Source organism: Erpetoichthys calabaricus, chromosome 15 (assembly GCF_900747795.2).
Source record: "Erpetoichthys calabaricus chromosome 15, fErpCal1.3, whole genome shotgun sequence".
Classification (NCBI taxonomy): Eukaryota; Metazoa; Chordata; class Cladistia; order Polypteriformes; family Polypteridae; genus Erpetoichthys; species Erpetoichthys calabaricus.
In genome coordinates this window covers 28,390,895-28,410,225 of record NC_041408.2, presented here as the reverse complement: position 1 = coordinate 28,410,225, position 19,331 = coordinate 28,390,895, and the positions used below count along the sequence as shown (strand labels likewise).

The window sequence follows — 19,331 nt, the reverse complement described above, 5'->3', positions numbered from 1 at the left end:
ATTTCAATATATCATCTTTGGTGGGTCATCAGTGAGAGAGTTCATTTAATGCTTTTCCTTTCCTAAAATTCCCTTACATAAAAATCTATACAATTCGGAATATTATGACAATGTTATTCAAACTAATGCCTCAATTATAAATGTCTGTAGTGCCATGTGTGTTTGTGTAATAGTTACGTTATTTCCAACAGGTAATGTATTTCTAACAAATATCTGTACTGATTAAACCATGCAACTGTAAAATGATGCATACATCTACTAGCAATAGAATACTTACAATGAGAGCACATTTCCAGAGGATAACTTGCTTCATTTCCCTAAGGTTGAAAAAAAATAAATAAAAAAGCATAAATATTCCCATTAGAAAACAGATTTAATCAAAAAATGTATACAGTCAGTGCTAGATAAGACAAATTCATTATTTTGTGTTTTAGATGTGTAATTAATTTAGACCACTACATGACTTTGAAGAGTCTTTCTGTTAATCAGTGTCAAAAAAAGCCAAATTAAACCAACTGTGATTAACTCCTGATGGAAAAGATGCAAACTCTAATGTCCCTTCAGGGTTGATTTCTGCCTAATGTGCACTGTAATTGGATCAGACAGAAGCTCTCCCCAAAACAAAACAAGTGGAATCGTAAAATAGAATGCTTATTATGTAAAAAAATTACTAAGCATTATAAAATCACTTTCAACATTTTTTCTATTTGGTTCCACATATGGGTGTCATAAGAACCGATATTTCAGTACTAATTTGGTACCAAAGTTCTGATAACATAATGGTACAAGCATTTTCACAGTATCTGTAGTGCCAAGAAAGTCAGTACTGCATGAATGCATGACCACAAGCAAACAAATTACTGCAGGACCTTCAGTAAAATCTACGTATTAAAATGGTTCACAATGGTAATGCACCACATCAACATACACCAAAAAGAAAAACATAAGAGGTTATGTATGGAAATGCTTCAGCACGGCAGAGCAAGAATCAGGGAAAACAAACTGCAACACACACAGGCTCATGTTATTGACACTTTCATCCCATTATGGAACTGATTCAAAAACATTTTTTAGCTCTTAAAGCACATGCAAATCTATTACCAATCAAATGAGGTGTAATTGTTTACCTTTAAAGTCATGCATTTATAATTAAAACAGTAGATGAAAAGATAAGATTAATTATTTTTAACAGTGTCCTACATAGTCCAGATAAATGAATAGAGGCTTTGCATTCATTCTTCGACTGAACGGATCGCTTCTACAGATGTCCATCAGTTAAAGTATCATTCAATTTTCTGTATATAGTACAATGTTGCTTATCGAATAGGGGTACCTCACGTGCATCGTCAGTTATACATGTAGTACTAAGGGATATGGGAATCGTAAACAACAGCTGAATCAAGTAAACATCAATGCAACAGTTAAATGGTGTGGCTACTTGGCTTGCATACACTGGCAATTGCATGCGTTACGCCACTTGTTAATACCAAAATTAAATTTAATTAGTGTTTCAATGCTTTAAAGGACAAGGCACATCTTCCTATTAATATGACATGTACTGTGTTAACAGAGACACATAATTGCTGAAGCACGCAATTAGATGGACAAGCAAAACAGTATGTTTCACTGCTAAATATGAATTTGCACACTTAATTTGTGTCATTTGTTTTGCTTCCGAAGGCAAACTAATGTTCTTTAGTACAAATCATAAATAAAATCACACATGTAATATAGCCAAATGGGACACTGAAGAATGTAATGCTGTCTCACTGTTATAAATTTATTAAGTATAGAAGACGCTAGCCCAAGTATTTTTCAAGTTCTGGACTACGCAGGCATAAGCTGTAAGAAAGTCTTATTACTTGTGTAAGAAAACTTCAAAACAGCAAAAAACGTAATTCTGAAATAAAGGATTCAGGCAAAACTGACAAGTTTTAACTTCACACATAAATTTGTGACAAATATTTAAAAAAAAGAGGGACAGACTTGGAGAATCAAAGCACCATGAGTTTCTGACATTTGAAATTTGAATCAATATGACTCATCTGTTAAATATTAGTCTTTAGTAACATTTTTCTAACCAGCTAATGAGGTAAATTTAATCCTTACAATAGAAAATGTTACAAAATTAATACAAACCTGACTCTAAAGGTTGCTGTTATAAGAACATCTTTAAAGAGTTTGTTTAAATGGAAATATCTGGAATTATCCAAGAATTCACTAATTCAGCACTGCATAAATACTGTTTGAATTTGTATATTTGGTATGGATTTATGCAGTATTTGTGAGTTACTAGAAAGAAAATGTCAGAGAATAAAATGTCCAATGTGTAAGAAAATCAGGTAGATTATCTATATATATAATTCACTAAGTCCATGGCAAGCAAGACCGAGCCCCGCCCACCAACAATTCACTAAGCAGCCGACCATGCCACACGCACTACAGAGCCAACAATTCGTGCGAGAGCGAAAGCATTTGCCAAGAATGTTTTCATTAATCAAGAACGAAAGTCGGAGGTTCGAAGAAGATCACATACCGTCGTAGTTCGGACCATAAACGATGCCGACTGGAGATCCAGCGGCATTATTCCCATGACCCACTGGGCAGCCATTACTCCCACTGGCATGCCTCCGCATAAAGTCAAACTTAAAATTGGTTCAGTCATCATGCTTCTCAGAAACCTCATGCCAGCAAGAAGTCTCTGTAAAGGCACTAGACTGACTGTTCTCAGCATTCACCGTAATGTACTGGGGTGTAAAACAATCACAGCTCCTACCTCACAAACTGTCCATATTCCCCGGATTTCCCTGACCCCATCAGATTCAAATTTGCCTTTTACTTTTACATGCAGACAATTTCCTGTTAGATTGGCCTTTGCAATGACAATTAATAAGGCGTAGGGACTAACTTTCAAAAAGATATGCCTGTATCTGCTAAAACCAGTTTTCAGTCACAGACAATTGTATGTCGCTCTCTCCAGAGTTCCATCTTTTCATTCACTTACAGCACACAGGCGCGTGCGTGAGACAGACACACACACACACACACACACACACACACACACACACACAGGCGCAAGAGAGAGAGAGAATCCCTGACCCCATCAGATTCAAATTTGCCTTCTACGTTTACACACAGACAATTCCTGTTAGATTGGCCTTTGCAATGACAATTAATAAGGCACAGAAACACACTTTCAAAACGATATGCCTGTATCTGCCAAACCCAGTTTTCAGTCACGGACAATTGTATGTTGCTCTCTCCAGAGTTCCATCTTTTCATTCAATTACAGTTGTATCCTCAAATCCACCCCATTTGGACAACTGTGTCTTTCAGGAAGTGTTCACCCATCAATACATAATTATGTGGCGTATGCTACGCCACGGGTTGGCTAGTAATATATAATTTTTATAAATGTTATGCTGAAATCCCCAAGATTATTACCCCCCCCCCCCTTATTGTTATTCTGAAGGAATCGCCATCTTTACCACACATTAAAATTCAACTCTTGCACTGTATTTTGATTTTTATGAAAGCCAATACTTGTTTGCCTAAATGATAGTTAGGTAACTTCTTGATGGATATACCAGCATTGTAAAGCTGTTGTTACTGTTAGCTAGTGCTGGGCGGTATGACCAAAATTCTATATCACGGTAATTTTTCAAAATTATACCGGTCACGGTATTCAACTGTATTTTCTCCCATGCATGAGTGGATGTTAACTACAGTTTCCACTGCAATCACTGCAGAAGACTGGCTAAGAATAACCTATTCCACTGTCATAAGCATTGTACAAAAAAACATTTTAATGTGCACACAAGTATTAATACAGGTTTGCATGGCCCCATAAAGTGACAGTTTCAAGGGGGTGGCACTAATGAAGAGAAGGAATCACATTGCATTACAGATGCAGTCAAAATATAGAGCCTTTTTATTGAACAAATTTTGCAAAAAACTTAAACTATAATTTTGACAACATATTTTCAACCATCCAAAGAGGCATTTAGCCTCCAGAGGTGCTTGTCAAAAGTTGTATTGCACTGAACATGTCTTCGAAAAGGAATAAATAGTAAATATTTTTTGTAAACCAACTACACTTTCTGTTAATGTTAACAATCTCTGTCCACTGACACGTTAGCTATCTGGATTGTAATGGCATTGGTTATCTCGATCCACCGCTTGCTCTTATTGTTGTAGGCAGTACCTCTAGCAAACGCGTCTACAAATAACGTCTGACTCGAGTGTCCTCTAGCATTTTCAGTTTTACCCGAGGACGTAGAGGGTGCCAATCTTAGTTCCATACATTCATGGTACTCCAAAGCATGTTTGAGGCTAAGGTGGTGTAGCAAATTGCTCGTGTTGACAACTTTAGCTCGACAGCATTTGCAGTAAATAGTGGTTTGGTTCACATCCGACCTTTTAAAACCAAAGCATCTCCAGACAACGGACACTGCTCCTTTTTTCGGCAAAATTTCTTTTGTGTCATCATGTTCAACTTTGTCTGCTAATATTCAGTTTCTGAATGTTCTCTGTCCATTTTCACTGCTCAATACGTCCACTAACGTATGTACACCGTTGCATGCGTGTTTAGCAGTGAAAAAGGTCCCCCCTTAAACAGTTTCCCGCTGCGCCACGTTCCGAACGTTGTTTAGGCTATTTAAACCAGTACTGCAGTATAAGAAAAATCCATGTAACAACATAAATAAACGGTTTTTGGTATGAACCAGTATACCTCCCAGCACTACTGTTAGCATTCATATATTTTATACTGTATTACAGAAAAAGGCACAATAATGTTCACTCTGGTAAAGGAGATACTTTAAAAAAGGCCACTGAATGAAATTTCTGTTGTGCAGTGGCATTAGAATGTATGGAGTATCACAAAATTTCACTGGTACTCTTAATCGAATAAAAACATTCTGGTAATTTGACATCCCTAGTTCAACATGTACAGTCCAGTTCACAGCCAAGAAAGGACAACATGGAAAATGGTGAAATGATTGCATTTCCTTAAATTCAACCTGTCCGCTGTACTGTACAAATCTTGCCTGTTTTCTCAATATTAAGTAAACCTCCTTTATGATCAGGGAGCAATACAATCAATCATCCATAAATCTAAACATCATGTATAAAGAGAAGATGAACAAACAAAGCCATGAGAGTTCAGACTGAAATTATAAGACTACAGGCCAACTATCATAAAGATGCAGATCAATATAGACCTTCCTGACCTGGCCCATGGCTGGCCAGGATGTAAGGTGACCTATCAGTACTGTAAGGATTAAACAACAAGGTCTGAATTTAATTTCTCATCAGAGGTTAAACAATCTCACCTCATGTAACAACTGAAGGAGGGCAACTTAAGTTTTAAAACAAATAATTGTAACAAGTCACTGGATTCATTAAAATATGAACTTACCCAATTTATTCACAAACATTTGATCAATAAACAAAAATATACACAGTTTACATCAGTATTAATAAAATCAAAGCATAACATTATGCTCAGTGTCATACAAACAAGTAATTGCTTAGATTATTCAGGATATTTTCATTCACAGAAAGTCTGTTTAAAAAAATCTCTTTAAAGCTGCTTTTGTGAACAGGTCAGGTCGGTTGTGGGAGCATGCACTGGTATAGCCTGTTGCTACACCCACCACACGACGAAATAGCTCAGGATCCCGGTTGACAAAAGGCAGACCACATGGTCCAGTCCCACCTTCCAGAAATGACCATCTATCTGCCACGGCCAGGTGTTACATGAGCGTCCCCTTGGCCTGGTCCAGCCACTCGGGATTTCAACAATAAGGATCCTGCAAGCCAGATCACACTCAGGGAATCGCACCACATGGCTGCAGTGCCATAACTAATGCTCCCTTGCAATGCAGGTAATGTGCCTCATTTGTGGCTCTGTAAGCAACAGATTGTTCAACAGAAAGTCAAACCAGCGGTACCCAAAGATTCTCCAAAGAGATACAGTACCAAAGGAGTGCATCCATCATCTCAAGTCACTGGATAGTGTCCATGTCTCGCAACCATAAGGCAAAACAGGAAGCACCGGGACTTGGACCTCTGGGAAAGATATCAGGAGAGCTACACACCCCTTTCCAGCAACCTCAAGACATCACCCAATCCCGCCCAATGCTTTCCTGTTCCGTCTTCTGACTTCCTAGAAGAGTCACCAAAGATATGAGTGATGCTGCCGAGGTAAGTACACCTCTCAATGCGATCAACACTCTCTCCAGAGAGACAGACTGTTGATGACTATGCCCAAGAGGTCATTAAAGGCTTGGATTTGTAACACACCTTTTAAAACACACTTGTCCAAAAGTCACTTTTTCAGGATTACGACATTTGCTCTTGTGAAAATGATGTTTGCATCAATCTTTGAAATAATGGTTATCTGAATAAACCACACATATGCTTATTTACTTTAATGCATATTTAATGTTAAGTACTGAAAAATTAGCTTAACTGATATGGCAAATTAAATTTATAAAAAGGGTAATCCTATTCAAAAATTTCACTGAATATTCTTGATGTTTTCTGTCCTCCAAAAGACCAACAATGACAGTCTGTTCAGATTTAAATTATTTTCAGTTTTCCAAATGCTCGGCATCCAAGTGATTTCTAAATTTTGTGTATTGATGATTTTATAAATCCGGAGGCCTGGAATTTGCCACAAAAGTCCAAAAGTGAAAATAACTCCTTGAAGTGATGCTGTTGTTTAATAAATTTAAACATTACTTTCAATGTCTTTATAGCTCCAGTTTCTATTTTTTCCTTAATCAGTACCTTGAACTCTGGGTACTGATTACAAAAATTCTTTTGAAAGGAATTATAGTCTGCTCAAATCCAAATGAACAATTTTCCACATTTGTAGCTGTGGAGGAGGGTTTCCAATTAAGGACAAACCAATCAAATTCCTGCATCTATCTGGTCTTCATTTCATTGTTAAGATTCTGTTAGTATTTTTTTTTTTCCCCCAAACCTTTCGACTGAGTTAAGTTTCATGTAAGATTTGTGGTTCAAATGCTTTCCCTAAGGTCCATTTTTAAAAGATCACATTTTTAAGCCATTTTTGCGTACACCATCATCTGTCTGAAAGAAATTTACAAAATTTTCCCAGAAGCCAAGGCTGTTTAACAAAACATTCCATGAGCAATTTTGTTTTGAACACTAATACATCAATCCTTCAATGTACCACTTGATGGATATGGTTAATGAGACATAAAAACAGTGGAAGTGACAAAGAAACAACCGCAACAGACCATTTCAAATTTTATTTGAAAATCATTTAAATTAGGTGTATAAAGGATTTTGTTTAATTTGCATTTAACATTTATAGTTTAAATTTGCTTGAAAGTCAGGTCTATTTGTGAGCAATGCTCCTAAAATGTATGAATAATCGCTCACACACTCAGCCTAGAGGTAACACTGGTCACAAATTAGTGATGCTTATTGATTTTCATTGTTCACTTCAGTTTAAACAGCAGAAACCTGCACTAAATGTATTAATATTTACTTAAAAATGATTCACTTTAGAACAATTTTCTTTGTCAAATTAATATACAACAAAAAGTACAATAAAATCAAAGAGCTCAATCAGGGGAGTACACCTGATCAACTGTGTGTGTGCGCTTTATGATGTTTTGCGAAATTAATATGATGAGTAATACTTTGATATTCTATGACAAAAACGGAGAGTGAAAAGTCACAATTAAAGTCACCAACTATTAAATTACTACAGGAAAAGGGAGCAACCCAGGAAAGAAATGATAACAGCGGAGGATCAAAATAATTACATAGTTTACAACAATTAGATAAAACAAAGAGGTTGTGAACCCAATTACCAAACCACCAAATATGCAAAGGAAGAATAAGATGCAAAATATGTGTGTTCAGTTTAAAATCACATCAGTAAATCATACCAGTACCACCATGTCCTAATTCATGAAGGTTAAAAACATATACAAATCCATACTGGGATTGGGGAAGTGTGGGGGGTGGGGGACAGATTTTAATAAAAGTACTGTTGACAATTTCTAATACAGCATGCCTAATTCCTTCTACAGAATGAATTTATGGATAAACTTTTATTTTTAAAGAGAAACTGCTTTAAATGTAGTTATGGAATTTTAAAGTGTAAGCTTTTGATCAAGTTTGAAACTTGTATATAAAAAATGGAATTGGATTCATGTACATTATGAGTAGTGAAGTCTCAAATGCTCCGGATAACTAATAATTACCACAAATTAAAAACTATGTAGATTAGAGCAGGCTGGACTATACAATATACTTATAGCATACTGGAACAGCACAGAACTACATCTCTGCCCAAAAGTGTTTACAGCCAATTGATTGGTCACATTACTGCACATGATGTATCAAAACATCTTTAAATCATAACATTTCTTAACTAACTCTTTTCATTTTAATATTTGTCTAGTAAATTCACAACTTCACACAACCCCACCCTAAGCCATTATTATAATGTGGTGGTGGTAGGGCTGTCAGATCGAATGTCCCTATTCAGATATCATTTAAAATTTATTTTAAAAAAAGGTGTTATTCAAATGCAAAAGCTGACATTTGGTTGTAAATGAACAATTTTTTTTTTTTTTTTACCTGCACTAGTTTTGGCATCAGGTTACTCCATATGTGCTACGCAAAGCTGCAGAATTTTACATATCTATTTGGTGCTTCACGTCCATGATCAGCCTTATTGTTTTTTTGTTGAATGGTTAGCCTTGTTATCTTCATTAATAAAACTTAAGACACCTTTACATCTTCATGATGGGGTAAAGTTCAAAGATTCAGAAGAACCACAGGGAAGGGTCCCTGCTCCTCTGCTGTAAAAGGAGCCAGATGGGCTGGTTTGGACAGTTCAGAAAGATGCCCCTTGGACACCTCCCTGTAGAACTGCTCTAGACACATCCAACTTGGCGGAGACACACCCAGAACATGCTGGACAGATTAGATTTTTTGACAGGATTGGAAATCCCTAGGAATTTCATAGAAAGTGATGTAATTTGTAGCATGGGATACAAAAGTCTAGGCCAACTTGCTGCCACCTTGACCCTCAACAGTAAAAATGGTTTCAGAAGATGACACTTTACACAAATTTTAAATTGGTCCCATTATTATATCTGAATGGATAAACTACTGTAATTTAGCACATGCACTTCTGTTCACAGGAATAATGCATATATTGACTTTAGAATATGGCACCAGACAGAACTTTAAAAACTTAAACCACAGTTCGAGTTTAGGCTATTGATGAACAAGAATTAGCAAAAATTCCTGTGATTATGCAGCACATCCTTAAATACATGAGTGTTGAAAAGAAAAAAACGTAGTCAGGTGCTGCAGGAGATATAAACAATTGAAAAATATTGTTTGTTTCCTTCCCAGCTGAAATATGGGTTTAGAGTTAATACAGCACGTGTGTCATCAGTATGACAAGAAAAGGAGTTCTTTTTGCTAAGCCCTGCATGTGACCAATTAGTTGTTGCATGCATCGCAGAATTCATTACAATTCTCATCCTGGAGCTTTTTTCTCAAAGAGTGAAACTAAACATTTTACATGCCCCCATATTCTTATACAGAAAATTACTGATCACTATTAGGAAATTATATATATGCTAAATGCACCTCACATACAGTTAGGTCCATAAATATTTGGACAGACAACTTTTTTCTAATTTTGGTTGTGTACATTACCACAATGAATTTTAAAAGAAACAACTCAGAAGCAGTTGAAGTGCAGACTTTCAGCTTTAATTCAGTGGGGTGAACAAAACGATTGCATAAAAATGTGAGGCATCTAAACATTTTTTTAACACAATCCCTTCATTTCAGGGGCTCAAAAGTAATTGGACAACTGACTCAAAGGCTATTTCATGGGCAGGTGTGGGCAAGTCCGTCGTTATGTCATTATCAATTAAGCAGATAAAAGGCCTGGAGTTGATTTGAGGTGTGGTGCTTGCACGTGAAAGATTTTGCTGTGAACAGACAACATGCGGTCAAAGGAGCTCTCCATGCAGGTGAAAGAAACCATCCTTAAGCTGCGAAAACAGAAAAAACCCATCCGAGAAATTGCTACAATATTACGAGTGGCAAAATCTACAGTTTGGTACATCCTGAGAAAGAAAGCAAGCACTGGTGAACTCAGCAACGCAAAAAGACCTGGACGTCCACGGAAGACAACAGTGGTGGATGATCGCAGAATCATTTCCATGGTGAAGAGAAACCCCTTCACAACAGCCAACCAAGTGAACAACACTCTCCAGGGGGTAGGCGTATCGATATCCAAGTCTACCATAAAGAGAAGACTGCATGAAAGTAAATACAGAGGGTACACTGCAAGGTGCAAGCCACTCATAAGCCTTAAGAACAGAAAGGCTAGATTGGACTTTGCTAAAGAACATCTAAAAAAGCCAGCACAGTTCTGGAAAAACATTCTTTGGACAGATGAAACCAAGATCAACCTCTACCAGAATGATGGCAAGAAAAAAAGTACGGAGAAGGCGTGGAACAGCTCATTACCCAAAGCATACCACATCATCTGTACACAGCTGGAGCAGTTTGCTCAAGAAGAGTGGGTCAGGGTCAGATGATCTGTTGAGAGGTGTAAAAGTCTAATTGAGAGCTACAGGAATCATTTGTTTGCAGTTATCACCTCTAAAGATTGTGCAACAAGACACAAGGTTATAGGCAGTACAGTGGCGCAGTGGGTAGCGCTGCTGCCTCGCAGTTGGGAGACCTGGGGACCTGGGTTCGCGTCCTCCCTGCGTGGAGTTTGCATGTTCTCCCCGTGTCTGCGTGGGTTTCCTCCGGGCGCTCTGGTTTCCTCCCACAGTCCAAAGACATGCTGGTTAGGTGGATTGGCGATTCTAAATTGGCCTTAGTGTGTGCTTGGTGTGTGGGTGTGTTTGTGTGTCCCCTGCGGTGGGTTGGCACTCTTCCCGGGATTGGTTCCTGCCTTGTGACCTGTGTTGGCTGGGATTGGCTCCAGCAGACCCCCCGTGACCCTGTGTTCGGATTCAGTGGGTCGGAAAATGGATGGATGGATGGATGGACATAAGGTTATGGGTCTAATTTTTTTTTGTCTTTGCCATTTTCGTTTGTATGAACAACAACATTTATTTATATAGCACAGCTCAAAGTGCTTTACATGATGAAGAAAGAGAAAAACGACAAAATAAATAAGAATTAAAATAAGGGAACACTAATTAACATAGAATAAAAAGTAAGGTCCGATGGCCAGGGAGGACAGAAAAAACTAACAAAAAAAAAAACTCCAGACAGCTAGGGAGAAAAAAATAAAATCTGCAGGGGTTCCAGGCCACGACACCGCCCAACTCCCTCTAGGCATTCTACCCAACATAAATGATCAGTCCTCAAATATGAAATATTTTGTTGCATCAAAACTCTATTCCATATTTAAGAAAGATCAGACTTCGCTTTAAACAATGATGGGTGTCAATTTCTGAAATAATTTGCAATTGATAAAAGTGACAACTGTGGGTTCCTCTTTTTCGTGAAGGGGTACAAGTTTGTCCACATGTCGGTCTCTCTTTCTTTCTTTCTTGTTAGAAACAATGTCGCTGCAACCACCTATACTGAGAACTTTCCACTGCATTTTTCCATTGTACGGGTGGGAAAATCTACAACACATACTCCATTCTTAGTCAATAAACCTGGCTATTTTATTTTTAGGAATGGTGATCCCATCTACGTATCAGCAAATTTGCAATGATGGATTTTGATTTAATCACCATATGTTACTTCATTAATCTTAAATTTGTTTACAGTATCTGAAAAAGAAACACTGCTCAATCAGCACTATAAACACAGTGAAAAACAGTCTGCTTCCCACTGCATTTTGGGATCAAAGTTCAGGTCTCTATTGAAGCAAAACAATTTAAAGTGATTTTATATTGATTGTATTTCATTTCTATGAGCCAGTGGATTTAAAATGTCACACAATTATGGTTTTGATAAACGAAACAGGTTTTTCATAGTCATGTTTAAGGTAAAGCTGGCACATGGTTTAAAAACTGCCCTGACTGTATTAAGTAACGTCGGATGATTAAGGACAGTAAAGTTGGCACACTGTTTCAAAACTGCCCTGACTGTATAACACCAACGAGTAATACTGGATGATTCAGGTACTAGCTGAAAAGAAGTGGTGTTCTACATATCTTCAGGCACAGCTGTTCTAAAACACAAAACTGAGAAAAAGCAACATACTGCTTTGCGACCCAGTTAATAACCGTTATCTACCATTGTCCTATTTGTAGGACAGCAACATATATGCCTATATCTGTCGCAACGAAGCAACCACGTGATCCGGGGTACATTCACAGCAGACTTGAGGTTGTGCGTCACAACACTTCCGCGAAAGCGGCCATGTGCCATATAGCGTGTGGGCGACAGGTTGTGCTTTGTGTCTTTGGAGGCAGCTTCTGACGTTCCCTACCTGTGACGGCGAGTCTGGACATTTTGTGCTAGTTTGCTGGGACGGAGAGATTGAGGCAATGTAAGTAAACTATCTAACTCTCCGTATTGCTAACTTGTATTCTAATCGCACTTACATAGACGTTATTCTGCGACATTTCCCACTGTCCTGTGAATAGGACATTGGGATGATCGCATGCATATAGTGCCTATATCTAAAGCGCACCTTATTTATCTTTTTTTGCGTAGCGAGACATGGCAAAAAGGTGCATCACCCTAGATGAAGTGTCACAGCTTCTGGAAGACTGCAAGGAAAAATACTCGGAAGCTACTGTCTGTGTGCTACCGCCAAATACCAGTCAATTGTCAGACGAAGATGAAGGGGATGAGGACGTTGCCAATGCAGGAAATGTAACTGTTGCTGATGTTCCGGGAGAGCTAGAAGTCGAAATGGTTGGAGAAGACATGGAAGACGACACATTGTTTGAAAATGAGGGGGATGACGCTGAAACGGAAGAGAATCAACCATCAACAAGTTCTGCACATCCAGCGAAACGGCCAAGAAAGAAGAAATGTCCTGCGCCGTCCTGGACAAAGCAGAAGAAGCCAGTCTTCCCAAAGACATCTGCTCTGAATGGACAGGCCGCCGGTGTTGCAGAAAAGAATCTGAGACAAACTTTAGCCCAACATAATCCTGTGCAACTCTTTGAGGAGTTCTTTTCGCCAGAGATATATGACCTAATCTGTAAAAAAACCAGTTCGCTATTCAACGGATTTTAGGAATGATCATGAATTTCATACATCAACTGAAGAAGTGAAGGTCTTCCTTGGGATTTTGATTATAACTGGATATCATAAAGTCCCGTCAGAAGCAGACTGTTGGAGTGATGCAGAAGATCTTGTCGTACCTATTGTCAAGAATGCTATGTCCCGAAACCGATTTCAGAAATTGAAGTTATATTCATTTTGTGGACAATTCTACTGCAGACAGCAACATAGGTGACCGAACATTCAAGGTGAAGCCGTTGTTTGAACTCTTGAATGAGAATTTCTGTAAATTTGGCTATTTTACACCCAATATCAGCATTGATGAGATGATCGTGAAATATTATGGGAGAAACAGCCTGAAACAATTTATAAAGGGAAAGCCCATCAGATTTGGGTATAAATATTGGGCCATATGCTCCAGCGAAGGATACTGTTACACCTTCTCATTGTATTGTGGAAAGGAAACAACTGCAACAGATGTGCCACTTGGTTCTCACGTTGTCTTGAATGCTGTACAACATATTGCTGATCCAAGCAGCTATGCTCTGTATTTTGATAACTTTTTTACAAACATGGATCTGCTCTCTCAGCTGGCAGATAGAGGATTTCGAGCAACCGCTACCATTAGAGAAAGCAGGATCAATAGAACATGTCCAATGAAGTCATCAAAAGAGATGAAAAAATCAGATCGTGGTGCCAGCGAGTACGTCTATGACAGAACGTCAGAGGTACTTCTCGTGCGTTGGCACGAGAATAATATTGTAACAGTTGCCACTAATCATGACTCTATTGAGCCGCTTCATGATGTCAAGCGACGTGTAAAAGGCCAGAAAGAAAAGAGCACGGTGAAAATGCCTAACTTGATATATAATTACAATGCGTACATGGGCGGTGTTGACCATCATGACTGGCTTGTTTCAAAATTCTGTGTTTCTATACGTGGAAAGAAATGGTACTGGCCCCTGTTTACTCGCTGCATTGACATGGCAATAGTGAATGCGTGGATTCGGCACAAAAGTATCCATGGGGGAAATGCCATATCATTGAAGGATTTCAGACGAGCAATTGCCATAGTTTATTTGAAGACCACTGTCCAACGCAAGCATGCAGGAAGACCCAGGGTGCCCAGACTACCAACAGGAGCTGACATGATGCGATACGATGGCGTGGGACATTTTTTGATGCAGAGGGATAAACAGCGTCGCTGTCAGCATGAAGGATGCAAAGGCAAGCCTAAAACATATTGCAACAAGTGCAATACAACACTTTGCCGTACTTGCTTTCAGCCATATCATGATAAGTAGTGCTGGCATTTGGACTATGATTCCTCTTATGTTTGGTAACTTTCTTGTAAGGTCATAATTGTGAGCAATAAATGTATATGTTCTCATATTGTACATAGAGCTTCTGTTATGTCAAGTCATCCCAGTGTCCTATTTAGAGGACAGGCTGTATCTACATAAGTAAACAAAAAGAAACATGATTACATGGTTTTTCTGTTCCAGGGACTCCAAATGACAATAACTTTACAACGGAAACAAAAAAATTTTTTAAAAATTAATTTGGGAGATAACGGGTTTTTAAGATGAAAAACCACAGCAGGTACTAAGAAAAACAAGATTCAACTACTGACCAAATAGCAGCAAAATAAAACCAACAAAATACACAAATAAACTGGAACATGTTATGGAAGACAGAAAAAAAAAAACTTTCAAAGACTAAATATTTGTGACAGGGCAATGGTTAGAAAAGGAAACCAAGGAGGAGGAGGACTAGATGATTAAGGAATGGCCCCACAACTAAAGGAGGCTGAACAGCTTAGTATTGACCAAAGTTTTTTAATGCATTGATGATGGGAAGTAGTCAGATTTAAAAAGAACATCCATACACACTCTCTAAAGGAAAGCATCAGAAAAGAATAAATTCTGAATGTGCTCCCAAAGTGCTCTACAACATACTCCAATATGCTGGTACAGGTCGAGTATCCCTCATTGAAAATTTCAAAATCCTGGAATCAGTCTAGTCACAGCAGTGCTAACCACTGGGTCACTCTCCCCCCGAGATAAAAGTATATTTCAAATCTACAATACTCAAGAGTCCTTTATCTCTTCATCTCCCACGATCCTACCAGTTCAACTAAAACCCACAAAGCTTGTGATGCCACCGATCCGCATTATATACTTGGGTTTGGCGGGGTTGTCCCTCTCACCACCCAATCTGCACTACATAGCAAGGAGCATATGTACAATCAATCTATCCAGAACAACAAAGCATTTTTATATTATCATTAGGATTGAAAATGATTATGAATAACTCATGTAGGGTGTAAATCTGTCTGCAGTTAATGATCAAGTAGTAACATCACGCATGCCTGTATAGAGCATAAATTATTTGAATATGTGCAACGTGGATCTGGACAGTGTGAGTATGAGATGGAAGACCCTTACAGTACATATGAAAGTTTTGTGAACACACAAAGCAAATCAAGCAGGTAGTAAAGATCTAAAAGTGACACCCCATCTAACATGACTGCTACAGATCTGTGATGTGACGCTAGCCTCACGTAGGGCATGGAGGAAAAAAGCTTGGCTGCACAGGAAATTTTTAGAGAAAATTCAACATATGGGATCATCAGTGAACCCAGCAAATTCACTGCAAAAAAATGCTTTGGAGAGTTTCACCAATCAACACTGCTGAAGACTACTGCTAAGTTTTTTTTTTTTTTTTTTGCTTGGTGGAACAGAAATGTATACATACAATCAAGTCAAGTCAAGCTGGGGAGCATGCACTGGTACAGTGCATTGCCACACCCACTACACAACGAAACAACTCGAGATCCCGGTTTGCAACCCCCCTGGCAGACATGCGGTCCAGTCCCACACTCCGGAAATGACCCTCTATCTGCCGCAGCCAGGTGTTACGTGGGCGACCCCTTAGTCTGGTGCAGCCACTCAGGTCCCCAACAATGAGGATCTTACGAGCTGGATCACCTTCGGGGAAACATGCCTCATGGCCACAGTGCCGTAACTGACGCTCCCTCACAATGCAGGTAATGTGCCTCATTCGGGACTCCATGAGCAACCGCTTATTTGACACAAAGTCAAACCAGCGGTATCCAAGGATTTTCCGGAGAGAGACAGTAACAAAGGAGTCCAGTCTTCATCTCAGGTCACTGGATAGTGTCCATGTCTCGCAACCATATAGCAAGACAGGAAGCACCAGGACTCTAAAGACTTGGACCTTTGTCCTTCTGCATAGATATCGGGAGTATCACACACCACTTTCCAGCGACCACATGACCCCAGCTCTCCAAATCTGTCTACTGACTTCATAGGAAGAGTCACCAGAAACATGAATGTCACTGCCTAGGTAAGTAAACGTCTCAACGAGGTCAACACTTTCTCCGCAAACAGACACACTGCTGATGGCTGTGCCCAAGAGGTCATTAAACGCATGGATCTTGGTTTTTATCCAGGACACTCACAAGCCCAGACACTCAAACGCCTCGTTCAGTCTCTCAAGCACCCCGATCAGAGCCTCCATTAACTCCGCGAAGATCACAGCATCGTCAGCAAAGTCAAGATCCGTGAACCTTTCTTCACCAACAGATGCCCCACAGCCGCTGCACCCCATGACCTTGCCCAACACCCAGTCCATACAAGCACTGAACAGAGTAGGAGCAAGAACACACCCCTGACGAACCCCAGAATCAACTGGGAAAAACGCAGAGGTCCTGCCTCCACTCTGCACAGCACTCAAGGTACCAGTGTACAGGCTGGCCATGATATCTAGCAACCTCGAGGGGATCCCGCGAATCCTCAGGACGTCCCACAGGACAGCTCGATCTACTGAGTTGAACGCTTTGCGAAAACTGACAAAGTCTGCAAAAAAACTCTGCCGATATTCACATTTGCGCTCCATGAGAACCCTCAGTGCCAGGATGTGGTCAATGGTAGACTTCTTGTGCGTAAAACCAGACTGTTCTGGTCGCTGGCAGGTCAGCAAGTGATCACGGATCCTATTGAAGATGATCCTAGCAAGGACTTTTTTTTTTTTTTTTTTTGTTTATTTCGCCTTATACAATTTCTTGTATTAGGAATTTGGTAGTTTTCGCATACCCCTTGGGGTCAGAGCGCAGGGTCAGCCATTGTACAGCGCCCCTGGAGCAATTACAGGTTAAGGGCCTTGCTCAAGGGCCCAGCAGAGTAGGATCTCTTTTGGCAGTGACGGGGATTCGAACCGGCAACCTTCGGGATACCAGCACAGATCCTTAGCCTCAGAGCCACCACTCCGCCCCCTTACCCAGCACCGAGAGCAGTGTTATCCCCCTGTAGTTGCTGCAATCCAGGCGATCACCCTTCCCTTTCCAAATAGGGACGACAAGTCCCGTTTTCCAGTCAGTTAGGATAATGCCAGTCTCCCAAATGGAAGCAAAGATTGCTTGCAATGCCAGGAGGGCAGCCTTACCACCAGCCTGGAGAAGTTCACCCCGGATACCACAGATCCCTGCAGCCTTTCCCCTCCTCAGCTGGTTCACCACCTGTGCAATCTCAGCGAGACTGGGTGGTTCACAGCTAATTGGAGGATCAGCCTCAAAAACCATGGTCCCAGAGACATACAACGTCCTAGCCAGAGGATCAGCTTTGAACAACTGCTCAAAGTAGCCAGCCCAGTGGGTCACAACTGCAGTGTCATCTGTAAGGACCATTCCATCAGATGCCCTGACTGCAACTCTCCGAGGAACAGATTCAGATGTGCGTAATGCTTCGATTCCTCTGTAAGTAGGACATGGATCGCTAGACCACAGATGGTGTGTCACAGATTCCTCTAACAAACGCCTCTTTATCTGCCCTCAGAGCCCTCGCAGCCATCTCTCTCAGTTCCCAGTACAGACCAGAGTTGTCATTGAGCCATGCGCTGCGACTCCTCTCGATGATACACCCTGCGAGATCAAACACCTCCTTCTGGGAACACCGATAACACCAACACAACCCTCAGTAACCTTCAGGGTCTTGTCACGGAAGATCTCCCACATCACATTAGGATCAGCAGTCGTACCCAAATCTGTAAGTTCCTCACACAAACTGCATGCAAATTAATTAGAAACAGCCTGGTCTTGGAGTTTGGCCAAGTCCAGGCTCATTTTCCTAGTAGGTGGTAACCTACTGGACCGAAGCTGGATCCTAAGAGTAGCAACAAGTCTGTGGTCAGAATTCACAAACTGGGCACTTCTGCAGACCCTGCAGTTTTGCAACAGCCTCCAGTGTCTGCCCACGAGGATGTGATTGATCTCCTTCACCGCACCACCAGTACTGGAGTACCAAGTCCAACGATACGGTTCTGGGCGCTGGAACCAGGATCCAGCGATTCGCAGATTATACATACAATAAGACACAGAAAAATTTAAATGTCAGTGCATATAAAAAATACAAGAAAAAATGGAAATTTACTCTCTCTCATGTGCACACACACACACACTGTTGACACTTTGATTGCTGATGCTTTGGAGAATGCTCAATAATACTGTGACACACCCAGGTGGTGCAAGAGATGGGGGAATGGAATTAGCCTCTTCATGCTGATTACTGGCAAGTAGCCCTAAAAGGACTGTTTAGCTTTTCAGTGTAACACTGTTTCTGCCATGCCACTCAGGACTTCAGCAGCACCACACACTCCTAGCTACTCCTTTGTAACTTCTTGCATGCTGCAAAAATTTACAGCTCACTAATCAGGTCAGAGGCAACCCATACATCACACTGTTCCCCCCGGCACTCTGTGAGAAAAACCAAGCTCAGGATCCATATCCAAGACTTTCCTGGAGGCCAAGCGTTCAAGCCCAATTGGCTGTAGAACCCGGAAGATGTGATCAAAGTGCTCTCGAAGTTCCATGTGCCCTCTGCCCTTTACCTGCTGCTCAACGACAGCATCTCCATGTATTCCTGGCCCCTCAGGCAGTTCGCAGACACCTGAGGAGCATGTTGCTTACAGGCCCTGACCCCAAGGTCCATGCAATACTAATGTCAGATCTGTGGAGGGCGAGGATCTTTAAGCACAGAAGTTCAAAGCTTCACAATTGCAAATGTCTTAGTAAGAAACATTGC

General features: G+C 40.2%; 1 protein-coding gene across 1 annotated transcript in view; it reads right to left on the bottom strand.

Annotated features, from left to right (window-relative positions):
• Positions 1 to 19,331, bottom strand: part of ppp3r1b (protein phosphatase 3 (formerly 2B), regulatory s1ubunit B, alpha isoform, b) — an 84,041-nt gene that overhangs the window by 42,174 nt on the left and 22,536 nt on the right. Inside the window, exon 2 of the mRNA XM_028792566.2 lies at positions 278 to 317. Within this exon, the coding sequence (XP_028648399.1) occupies positions 278 to 317 (40 nt within the window). The remainder of the gene's footprint in view (positions 1 to 277; positions 318 to 19,331) is intronic.